This window comes from Eumetopias jubatus, unplaced genomic scaffold (genome assembly GCF_037043125.1).
Source record: "Eumetopias jubatus isolate StellerSeaLion01/CBP00866 unplaced genomic scaffold, mEumJub1_p1.0 scaffold_1, whole genome shotgun sequence".
Lineage (NCBI taxonomy): Eukaryota > Metazoa > Chordata > Mammalia > Carnivora > Otariidae > Eumetopias > Eumetopias jubatus.
In genome coordinates this window covers 45,721,810-45,735,113 of record NW_028274807.1, presented here as the reverse complement: position 1 = coordinate 45,735,113, position 13,304 = coordinate 45,721,810, and the positions used below count along the sequence as shown (strand labels likewise).

The following is a 13,304-nucleotide window of genomic DNA, read 5'->3' as shown; positions in this document are numbered from 1 at the left end:
CACAATGCCAAACTTCAAACTATATTACAAAGCTGTGATCATCAAGACAGCATAGTACGAGCACAAAAACAGACACATAAATCAATGGAACAGAATAGAGAGCCCAGAAATGGACCCTCAACTCTATGGTCAACTAATCTTCGACAAAGCAGGAAAGAATGTCCAATGGAAAAAAGACAGTCTCTTAAATAAATGGTGCTGAGAAAACTGGACAGCCACATGCCAAAGAATGAAACTGGACCATTCTCTTACACCATACACAAAGATAAACTCAAAATGCAAGAAAGACCTAAATGTGAGAGAGGAATCCATCAAAATCCTAAAAGAGAACACAGGCAGCAACCTCTTCAACCTTGGACACAGCAAATCCTTGCAAGATATGTCTCTAAAGGCAAGGAAAACAAAAGCAAAAATGAACTTTTGGACTTCATCAAGATAAAAAGCCTCTGCACAGCAAAGGAAATAATCAACAAAACCAAAAGGCAACTGGCGGAATGGGAGAAGATATTTGCAAATGACATGTCAGATAAAGGGCTGGTATCCAAGATCTATAAAGAACTTCTCAAACTCAACACCCAAAACACAAATAAATAATCAAGTCAAGAAATGGGCAGAAGACATGAACAGACACTTCCCCAAAGAAGACATGGTCAACAGACACATGAAAAAATGCTCCACATCACTTGACATCAAGGAAATACAAATCGAAACCACAACAAGATACCACCTTACACCAGTTAGAATGGCTAAAATTAACAGACAGGGAACAATAAATGTTGGCAAGATGTGGAGAAAGGGGAACCCTCTTACACTGTTGGTGGGAATGCAAGTTGGTACAGCCACTCTGGAAAACAGTATGGAGGTTCCTCAAGACGTTAAAAATAGAGCTACACTATAACCCAACAATTGCACTACTGGATATTTACCCCAAAGATACAGACGCAGTGCAAAGAAGGGGCTCATGTACTCCAATGTTCATAGCAGCAATGTCCACATAGCCAAACTGTGGAAGGAGCCCAGACGTCCTTCAACAGACGAATGGATAAAGAAGATGTGGTCCATATATACAATGGAATATTACTTGGCCATCAGAAAAGATGAATAGCTACCATTTACATCAACATGGATGGAATTGGAGGGGATTATGCTAAGTGAAATAAGTCAAGTAGAGAAAGACAGTTATTGTATGGTTTCACTCATATGTGGAATATAAGAAATAGTGCAGAGGACAATAGGGGAAGGGGTGGAAAACTGAAGGGGAAGAAATGAGAGAGGGAGACAAACCATGAGAGACTATGGACTCCAGGAAACAAACTGAGGGTTGTGGAAAGGGAGGTGGGTGGGAGGATGAGGTAACTCAGTGATGGGAAAAAGGAAGGCACGTGATGTGATGGGCACTAGGTATTATGCACAACTAATGAATCATTGAACGTTCTATCAAAAACTAGATGTACTATATGTTGGCTAATTGAATTTAAATAAAAAAATATAGAAGTGGAAATTACAGTAGTTAAGGTAAAAGAAAAACAAATGAATAGCAGTTTGGAAGCAGCAGAGGAACAAATTAATGACCTAGAAGACAGAGGAAGGAAAGTAATCAAGCTGAATAAAAAAAGAAAAAAAGAATTATGCAAAATGAGAATGAAAGGAGGGAACTCAGTGACTCTTTCAAACATAACAACATTTGTATTATAGGGGTCCCAGGAGAAGCAGAAAGAAAAGGGGGCAGAGGGCGCCTGTGTGGCTCAGTTGGCTAAGCGACTGCCTTCAGCTCAGGTCATGATCCTGGAGTTCTGGGATCGAGTCCCGCATCAGGCTCCCTGCTCGGCAGGGAGTCTGCTTCTCTCTCTGACCCTCCCCCCCGCTCATGTGCTCTCTCTCTCTCTCTCATTCTCTCTCTCAAATAAATAAATAAAATCTTTAAAAAAAAGAAAAGAAAAGGGGGCAGATAATTCATTTGAAGAAATAATAGCAGTAAACTTCCCTAATCTAGAGAGGGAAACACATATCCAAATCAGGGGGCACAGAGAACTCCCAAAAAGCCAACAAAAGCAGATCCACACCAAAACATATAATATAAAGGTCAAAATGTAGCGATAAAGAGGAACTATTAAAAGCAGTGAGACAAAAGAAGACAGTTACATACAAAGAAACGCCATGAGGCTATCAGTGAAATTTTCAACAGAAACTTTCCAAAACAGAAAGAAGAGGCATGATATATTAAAAGTGCTGAATAGGGGGAAAAAAACGGTAGCCAAGAATATTCTATTCAGCAAGGCTATCATTAAGAATAGAGGAGACAAATAAAAACTAAAAGAGTTCATGGCCACTAAACCAGCACTGCAAGATATATTAAACTGGACTCTTTGAGTGAGAGGGAAAGACCAAAAATGACACTATGAAGGTTAAAAAAAAAACCAAAAAGCAGTAAAAATGATTACTTCTATAAAGAAATCTGTCAGAGAACTCACACAATAAAAGGATGTAAAATATGATACCATACACATAAAACATGGGGAGAAGTAAAGAATGGGCTCAAACATAAATGACCATCAACTTAAAATAGACTCCTATATGCAGAAGATATTTTACTAACCTAATGGTAAACCGAAATCAAAAACCACTAATAAATATACAAAGAAAAAAGAAAGAAACCCAAAGATATCACTACAAAAACCAAGCAAACTGTGAGAGAAAGACAAGAAAGGATCAGAAAAATCTTCCAACATAACCAAAAACAAGTAATAAAATGGCAATAAATACATAAGTATCAATAAGTACTTTGAATGTAAATGGACTAAATGCTCCAACTGAAACATAGGGTGACAGAATGGATTAAAAAAAAAAAAAGAAGAGGAAGACTCACCTAATGCTGCCTAGGAGACTCATTTTAGACCTAAAGACACCTGTAGTTGAAAGTGAGAGGATGGAGAAACATTCATCATGCAAATGGATGTCAAAAGCTGGAATAGCGATACTTATAGCAGGCAAACTAGATTTTTTAAAGATTTACTTCTTTATTTATTTGAGAGAGAGAGTGGGAAAGAGGGAGAAGCAGACTCCCAGCTGAGCAGAGAGCCTGGTTTGGTGCTCGATCCCAGGACCCTGAAATCATGACCCAAGCTGAAGACAGATGCTTACCCAACTGAGCCACCCAGGCACTCCTCAAACAAACTAGATTTTAAAACAAAGACTGTAACAAGAGATGAAGAAGTACACTACATCATAAGAAAGGGATCTATCCAACAAGAAGATCTAACAATTGTAAATATTTATGCCCCCAACTTGGAAGCAACCAAATATATAAAACAATTAATAACAAACAAAAGGAACTCATTGATAAAAATACAATAATACTAGGGGACTTTAATACCCCACATACAGCAATGGACAGATCATCTAAGCAGAAAATCAACAAGGAAACAAAGGCTTTGAATAATGCACTGGACCAGATGGATTTAACAGATATATTCAGAACATTTCATCCTAAAACAGCAGAATACAAATTCTTTTTAAGTGTACATGGAACATTCTCCCGAATAAATCACATATTAGGCCACAAAATAAGCCTCAACAAATTCAAAAACTTGAAATCATGCCATGCATCTTTTCTGACCACAACTCTATGAAACTAGAAGCCAACCACAAGAAAAATTATAGAAAGACCACAATAATATGGAAGTAAAATAACATGAACTAAAGATGATTGGGTCAACCAGGAAATAAAAGAAGAAATTAAAAAGTACATGGAAACAAATGAAAATGAAAACACAGTGGTTCAAAACATTTGGGATGCAGCAAAAACTGTTTTAAGAGAGAAGTTTGTAGCAATACAGCCTACCTCAAGAAAAACCTAAAATAACCTAACCTTACACCTAAAGGAGTTAGAAAAAGAACAACACCCAAAACCTAAAACCAGCAAAAGGAGTGGAAATACATGATATAGAAGCTAAAAAACAAAACAAAACAAAACAAAAAACACTAGAACAGATCAATGAAACCAGGAACTATTTCTTTGAAAAAGCAATAAAATTGATGTCTCTAGCCAGACTTATCAAGAAAAAGAACAGAAAGAGCTCAAATAAATAAAATCACAAATGAGAAAGGAGAAATAACAAACAATATCACAGAAATAAAAAAGATTAGATTGTGAAAAATTATATGCCAACAAATTAGACAATCTAGAAGAAATGGATAAGTTCGTAGAAACATATAACCTACAAAAACTAAAATAGGAAGAAATGATAAAGTTGAACAAACCAAATACCAGCTAAGAAATTAAATCAGTAGCCAGAAAACTCCCCAAAAACAAATGTCCAGGACCACAGGGCTTCACAGGCAAATTCTACCGACACTTAAAGAAGAGTTAATACCTATTCTTCTTAAACTATTCCAAAAATTAGAAAAGGAAGAAAAACTTCCAAAGTTATTCTGTAAGGCCAGCATTACCCTGATACCAAAACCAGATAAAGACACAACAACAACAACAACAACAACAAAAGACAATTACAGGCCAGTATCTCTGATTAACATAGATGTAAAAATCCTCAGTGAAATACTAGCAAACCAAATCCAACAATATATTAACAAAGTCATTCATCATGATCAAGTGGGATTTATTCCTGGCTTGGAAGGATGGTTCTGTTTTTGCAAATCCATCAACATGATGCCTCACATCTAATAAAAGAAGGATAAGAATCATATGATCATTTCAATAGACACAGAAAAAGAATTTGACAAAATAAAACATCGATTCATGATAAAAACCCTGAACAAAGTAAGTTTAGAGGGATCACACCGCTACATAGTAACCACCGTCTATGAAAAGACCATAGCTAACATTATCCTCAATGAGGAGAAACTGAAGCTTTTCCTCTATGGTCAGGAACAAGACAAGGATGTCTACTTTCACCGCTTTTATTCAACATAGTACTGGAAGTCCTATCCACATCAATCAGACAATAAAAAGAAATAAAAGGTATCCAAATTGGTGAGGAAGAAATAAAACTTTCACTATTGGCAGATGACATGATACTCCATATAGAAAACCCAAAAGACTCCACCAAAAGACTGCTAGAACTGATAAATCAGTTCAGTAAAGTTGCAGGATATAAAATCAAGATTTTTCTTGCCTCTTGAGGTAGGCTTGTATTGCAGTATACTTCCCTCTTAGGACTGCCTTTGCTGCATCCCAAAGGTTTTGAACTGTCCTGTTTTCTTTTTCATTTGCTTACATACATATCTTTTATTTCTTCTTTAATTTCCTGGTTAATCCATTCATTCTTTAGTAGGATGTTCTTAAACCTTCATGTATTTGTGGTCTTTCCAAATTTTTTTTTATGTGGCTGACTTCAAGTTTCATATAATTAGAGTCTGAAAATAGGCATGATAGGTTCTTGACCTTTTTGTACTTGTTGAGGGCTGATTTGTGACCTAATGTATGATCTATTCTGGAGAATGTTCCATGTGAACTCAAAAATATGTGTATTCTGCTGCTTTCTGATGTAATGTTCTGAATTTATCTGTTCACTCTCTCAGGCCCAATGTATCATTCAAAGCCATTGTTTTCTTGTTGATTTTTTCCTTAGAAAATTCTCAAATACACAGCCTAACCTTACACCTAAAGGAGCTAGAAAAGGAAAAGCAAATAAGGCCTAAAGCTATCAGAAGGGAAATTATAAAGATTAGAGCAGAAATAAATGATATAGAAACAAACAAACAGAACAGATTAATGAATCTAAGAGCTCGTTCTTCAAAAGAAGTAATAAAATTGATAAACCTCTAGCAAGACTTATCTAAAAGAAAAGAGAAAGGACCCAGATAGATAAATTCACAGATGAAAGAGGAGAGATCACAACCAACACTACAGAAATACAAACAACTGTAAGAGAACACTATTTATATATCCACACACTAGACTACCTAGGGGGTGCCTGGGTGGCTCAGTTGGTTAAGCATCTGACTTTGGCTAAGGTCATGATCTCGGGGTCCTGAGATTGAATCCCATTTTGGGCTCCTTGCTCAGCTGGTAGTCTGGTTCTCTCTCTCCCTCTGCCCCTCCCCCTGCTGTTCTCTCTATCTCAAATAAATAAAATCTTAAAAAAAACAAAACAAAACTGGACAACCTGAGAAAAATGAACAAGTTCCTAGAAACCTACAAACTATCAAAACTGAAAAGGGAAGAAATAGAAAATTTGAACAGACTCATCACCAGCAAAGAAATTAAATCTGTAATCAAAAATCAAAAATCAAACAAAATAACTGGGCAGATGCTTCCCAGGGGTATTGTACCAGCCATTTAAAGCAGAGTTAATACCTATTCTTCTCATACTGTTCCAAAAACTAGAAATGGAAGGAAAGCTTCCAAACTCATTCTATAAAGTCAGCATTACTTTGATTCAAAAACCAAAGACCCCAATAAAAGGAGAATTACTGGCCAATATCCCTGATTCAAAAATTCTCAATAAAATATTAAGATTTCAAATTCTACAGTACATTAAAGAATTATTCATTACAATCAAGCTGGATTATTTCCTGGGGTTCAGGAGTGCTTCGATATTTGCAAATCAATCAACATGATACACCACATTAATAAAAGAAAGGATAAGAACTATATGATCCTGTCAATAGAAGCAGAATGAGCATTTGACAAAATACAGCATCCTTTCTTGAAAAAAATCCCTCAAAAAGTAGGGTTAGATGGAACATACTTCAACTTCATAAAGGTCAAATAGAGACACACAGCTAATATCATCCTCAATGGGGAAAAACTGAGAACCTTTCCCTATGGTCAGAAAAAGATAAGGATGGTGACTCTCACCATTACTATTTAACATAGTACTGGAAGTCTTAGCCTCAGCAATCAGACAACAAAAAGAAATAAAAGGATTCCAAAGCGACAGGGAAGTCAAACTTTCACTCTTTGCAATGAGATGATATCTATGTAGAAAACCTGAAAGACTCCATAAGAAAAATTGCTAGGACTCGTACATGAATTCAACAAAGTTACAAGATAGAAAATCAATGTGTATAAATCTGTTGCATTTCTATACACCAATAACAAAGCAGCAGAAAAAGAAATCAAGGAATCAATCCCATTTGCAATTGCACCAAAAACAATATTATACCTAGGAATAAACCTAACTAAAGCTGTACTCTAAAAAGTATAGAAATTGAAGAGGACACAAAGAAATGGAAAAACATTCCATGTTCATGAGTTGAAAGAACATTGATAAAATGTCTATACTACCCAAAGCTGTCTACACATGTAATGTAATTCCTATCAAAATACCACAGCATTTTTCACAGAGCTAAAACAAACAACCCTAAAATCTTTATGAAACCACAAAACACTCCAAATAGCCAAAGCAATCCTGAAAAAAGAAATAAATGTGAAGGCATCATGATTGCAGATTTCAAGCTATATTACAAAGCTGCAGTGTTCAAGACAGTATGGTACTGGCACAAAAACAGATGCACAGATCAATGGAACAGAGGAGAGAGAACCCCAAAATGGACCCACAACTATATAGTCAACTAATCTTAGACAAAGGAGGAAAGAATACCAGATGGAAAAAAACAGTCTCTTCAACAAATGGTGTTGGGAAAACTGGACAACAACATGCAGAAGAATGAAATTGAACCACTTTCTTACACCATATACAAAAACTTATTCAAAGTGGATGAAAGACCTAAATGTGAGATAGGAAACCATGAAATCCTAGAAGAGAAAGCAGGTAGAAACCTCTTTGACCTCAGCTGTAGCAACTTCTTATTAGACATGTCACTGGAGACAAGGGAAACAAAAGCAAAAATGCACTACTGGACTTCATCAAGAGAAAAAGCTTGTGCATAGCAAAGGAAACAATCAATAAAACTAAAAGGCAACCTACAGAATGGGAGAAGATATTTTCAAGTGACAAATCTGATAAAGGGTTAGTATCCAAAATCTATAAAGAACTTACCAAACTCAACACCCAAAAAACAAATGATTCAATTGAGAAGTGGACAGAAGAATGAATAGACAGTTTTCCAAAGAAGACCTCCAGATGGCTAAGAGACACATGAAAAGATGCCCAACATCACTCATCATCAGGGAAATACAAATCAAAACCATGATGAGATACCACCTCACACATTAGTCAGAATGGCTAAAATTAACAACACAAGAAACAACAGGCGTTGGTGAAGATGTGGAGAAAGCAGAACCCTCTTGCACTGTTGGTGGGAATGCAAACTGGTATAGCCACTCTGGAAAACAGTTTAAAGTTTCCTCAAAAAGTTAAAAATAGAACTAACCTATAATCCAACAATTCCATTACTAGGTATTTACCCAAAGGATACAAAAATACAGATTTGAAGGGGTACATGCACCCCAGTGTTTATAGCAGCATTATCAATAAGAGCCAAACTATGGAGAGAGCCCATAATGTCCAACAACTGATGGATGGATAAAGAAGAGCTACACACACACACACACACACACACACACACACACACACACACACAATGGAATATTACTCTGCCATCAAAAAGAATGAAAGCTTGTCAATTGCAATGTTGTGGATGGAGAAAGTGTATTATGCTAAGTGAAATAAGTCACTCAGAGAAAGAAAAATGCCATATGATGCCAATCGTATGTGAAATTTAAGAAACAAAACAGATGAATATATGCAGGTGGGAAGGAGAGAAGGAAATAAACCTTAAGAGACTCTTAACTATAGAGAACAAACTGAGGGTTGATGCGGGGGAGGTAGGAGGTAGGAATGGGTTAGATGGGTGATGGGTATTAAAGAAGGCACTGTGATGAGCACTGAGTGTTATATGTAAGGGTCAAATGACCGAATTCTGCTCCAGAAACCAATATTGTACTGCATGTTAACTAACTAAAATTTAAATTAAAAAAAAATTCATGAAAGAAATTAAAGACACAAAGAAATGGAAAGATGTTCCATGCTCATGGATTGGAAGGACAAATGTTAAAATGTCTATACTACCCAAAGCAGTCTACACATTTAATGCAATCCCTATCAAAATGCCAACAGCATTATTCACAAAACTAGAACAAACAACACTACAATTTGTATGGAACCACAAAATACCTGGATAGACAAGAAATCTTGAAAAAGAAAAGCAAAGCTAGAGACATCACAATTCCAGACTTCAAGGTATGTTACAAAGCTGTAGTGATCAAAACAGTATAGTACTGGCATAAAAATAGACACATAGATCAATGGAACAGAATAGAAAAATCCAGAAATAAAACTAGAATTATAAGATCAATTAATCTTTGACAAAAGAGGCAAGAAGGTGCTTAGGAAAAAAAGTATTTTCAACAAATGGTGTTGGGAAACTGGACAGAAACATGCAAAAGAATGAAACTGGACCTTTTTCTTACACCACACACAAAAATAAATTCAAAATGGACTAAAGACCTAAATGTGAGACCTGAAACCATAAAAATCATAGAAGAGAACACACGCAGTAATTTCTCTGACATAGGCTGTAGCAACTTTCTTCTAGATAGGTTCCCTGAGCCAAGAGAAACAAAAACAAGATTAAACTAGAGAGACTATATCAAAATAAAAAGCTTCTGTACAGGAAAGGAAACAATCAACATAACTAAAAGGCAGCCAAAAGAATGGGAGAAGATATTTGCAAATGACACATCAAATACAGAGTTAGTTTCCAAAATATATAAAGAATTTTTACACTCAACAACCAAAAAACAAATAATCCAATCAAAAAATGGGCAGAAGACATGAACAGCCATTTTCCCAAAAAAGACATACAGATAGCCAACAGACACATGAAAAGGCTCTCAATCATTATTCATCAGCAAAATGCAAATCAAAACCATGATGAGATATGACTTCACACCTGTCAGAATGGCTAAAATAAAAAATAAAAAACAAAAAACAAGTGTTGGTGAATATGTGGAGAAAAAGGAACCCTCTTACACTGTTGGGGGTGGGTAGGGACTGCAAACTGGTATAGTACTGTGGAAAAGAGTTTGGAACGTTCTCAAAAAGTTAAAAATAGAAATGCCATATGATCCAGCAAGTGCACTACTGGGTATTTACTCAAAGAAAACAAAACACTAATTCAAAGGGATACAGGCACCCCTATGTTCGTAAGGGCATTATTTACAATAGCCAAGATATGGAAGTGGCCCAAGTGTCCATCAATCGATGAATGGATAAAGAAGTTGTGGTATATTGATATATATATATATAGATATAGATATACAATGGAATATTATTCAAACATCAAAAAGAATGAAATCTTGCCATTTCAAGGACATGGATGGTGCTAGAGCATATAATGATAAGTGGAATAAGTCAGAGAAAGACAAATACCATATGACTTCACTCATATGTGAAATTTAAGAAACAGACCAAACAAGCAAAGGGTGGAGGGGGAAGAGAGTGAGAGGGACAAACTAAGAAATAGACTGTTAATAACTAGTGAGAACAAACTCATGGTTACCAGAGAGGAGGTGGTTGGGGGAGGGGAGGTAGGTAAGATAAGTGATGGGAATTGAGGAGTGTACTTAAAATGAGCACTGGGTGATTAAAATAAAAACTTTAAAAAAGTAAAAATAAATAAAATAAAAAAGCTTACAGATGAAAACTCAGTATTGCATATGGCCATTAGTGGCCTAAAAGAATAAATAAAATATTCAGTGTTTCAAATGAGTGAGCATTTTTATCTTTTTCAATGTAATCTGGACATGCATCAAGGAAGCTGGAACATTTAAGAATGACCTTGAAGAAAGGACACCATTTCAATTGTACGTGAAAATAGGCACACTTGAGGAAGCATTCTATGTGGAGAAACCATATGAACAAGAACATATATCAAAAGAAGGTGTCCAGAAGGCTTTCAGTAAGTTATTTGGGGTAAAACACAGGGTCCAGTAGAAGAATTGTGAGGAAAGAGACTTCAGAGTCAAATCAAGATTTTATTGGGAAGTACCTCAAATACTGCCAGATTCACAAATGCAGGGTAATATACATATAGATATATATATAGATGTGGATGTGTTTATGTAATCCATTCATATACATGGACATTAAATATATACATATTCATATATAGAGTTCTAGATACGTATGTTATATATACACATAATCGGGTAAATATGACAATCCTTGTAAATCTATTCAAGAGGGATATTACTTAGACTTCTGTTCATGAAGAAGAGTTTGACAGAAATGTTTGCGAAATAAAGGAATATCAACAGGGTGTAGAAGTAACAAGAATATAACAAATGACTGGCGTGCGTAGTTTTAGTGGATGACCCTTAGAGGTATCAGTAGGGCTGTATATGGAACCAGTGGTGAGAGGAAGGACAGGGGTAGACTAAAATTGGATCACTCGTTATATTTTTTTGCCTCTGTTCACTCAAACACAAACCTGACCCCACTGTGGAGTGAAATGTGATGTGAGGCTTCAAACCACACAACTATATGTCTGTAAAAGACTCATATTCCAATTTTTTTCAGAGGAATTACACTATTACAGTGTTTAATGCATTTATGAAGTCACGTTCAAAACATTAAAACATGTAAAATATTTTTCTTAATTATTTTAGTATGACATGAAGAAAACTTGAATAAAATTCTCTGTTTTTCAATAATATATACATATATTTAACATGGTTATTTGGGGGCGCCTGGTTGGCTCAGTTGGTTAAGCATCTGCCTTCAGCCCAGGTCATGATCCTGGAGTCCCGGATCTAGTCCCACATCAGGCTCCCTGCTCAGCAGGGAGTCTGCCTCTCCCTCTGACCCTCCCTCCTTTCATGAACTCTCTCTCTTTCTCTCATTCTCTCTCTCAAATAAATAAGTAAATAAAATCTTTAAAAAAAATGGTTATTTGTAGTCCCACCTTAAGTCATTTGAATGTTAGGGCAATTATAACTGCCAAAACCTTTGAACACTAATCAACACATAGCAACATCTAATTCGCACAATTTCTTGATATTCTAATGGAAGAAGAACAGATGTTCTATGAATACTAAGGATTTCTCTTTAACATTTTTCTCAGTGAATCTATGACTTTCTTATTTCTCAGGCTATAAATCATTGGGTTTAACACGGGAATTATAATAGTGTAAAATAGAGAGTCCGTCATATCTTGATCATCTGCCTGTGCAGATCTAGGGCGCACATACATGTAGAGAAGGGGGCCGTAGTATAAGGAGACAGGTAAGAGATGGGCTCCACAGGTGGAGAAGGCTTTCCTTATGCCTTGCAGAGACTTCTTTTTTAAGATTGTAAAGAGAGCTAATGTGTAAGAGACAAGAACAGTCAAAATGGTAAAGACTTGTATTGACCCAGAGAAAATAAATACTATCAGATAATTAATAGAAGGGTCAGTACAAGAAATCTTAAATAATGGTATAATATCACAGTAAAAGTGATGTACTATGATGGAATTGCAGAAGGTTAATCTAAGTAAAGAACTATGAATCATGGCATGAAGAAGGCCACCTAAAAATGACAAAAGTATCAGCTGGATGCATAGTGCATTGGACATAATCACTGGATAAAGTAATGGTTTGCATATGGCCACATAACGATCATATGCTATCGTTGCCAACAGAAAACATTCTGTGGTTACACTGATTGCAAAGGAAAAAAACTGTATCATGCATTCAGAGAGAGGGATCATCTTGCTCTTGGCAAAGAAGTTGACCAGCATCTTGCGGGATACTGTGGATGATAACCAAGCATCCACAAATGCCAAATTCCCAAGGAATAAGTACATGGGGATGTGAAGCTGACAGTCATTCCATATGAGAGCAATCAGACCAAGGTTGCCCATAATAGTGAGAAGATAGATAACCAAGAACAACAGGAACAGGGGGATTTGCCACTGTGGTTCATATGTGAGTCCTGTGAGAATCAATTCTGTCAGCAATGTAGCATTTTCTTTTTCCATGTCCTCACTGGGTATTGCCTGAAATGAAATTAAATGAAAACAAAAAGTCATTCAATTTATAACATGAAATATAGGGAGGAGAGTTGAAATAAAATTATGCACCTCAGAAATACCCCCTCAATTTTATGTGTTACCTCTGTAATAGACGGAATTGTTTGGGGGGCTTGGAAATAAATGCAATTATTTCAATTTTTAAAATGTTCCACAATGAACAGAATTGGGAAAATGAAATACATTGTATGTAAATGCTAAATTTATGGGATAGGATTGAATATGAAAGGGAAATTCTGTATCTAGGACATGGATGTAGGATGAAGGGGAAAGAAGCTTGAAGAACCTGGGCAATAAAATGAGTT

At 35.9% G+C, this 13,304-nt stretch overlaps 1 protein-coding gene across 1 annotated transcript; it reads right to left on the bottom strand.

Annotated features, from left to right (window-relative positions):
* Positions 1 to 12,021: 12,021 nt before the first annotated feature.
* On the bottom strand, positions 12,022 to 12,957 carry LOC114221081 (olfactory receptor 5H2-like). The gene has a single exon (XM_028119202.1). The coding sequence runs from the start codon at positions 12,946 to 12,948 to the stop codon at positions 12,022 to 12,024; it is 927 nt and encodes a 308-aa protein (XP_027975003.1). The 5' UTR covers positions 12,949 to 12,957.
* Between the last annotated feature and the right edge of the window lie 347 nt (positions 12,958 to 13,304).

Bases quoted from the DNA above. Each gene is read 5' to 3' on its own strand.
- LOC114221081 (XM_028119202.1), bottom strand. From the start codon at position 12,948: ATGGAAAAAGAAAATGCTACATTGCTGACAGAATTGATTCTCACAGGA.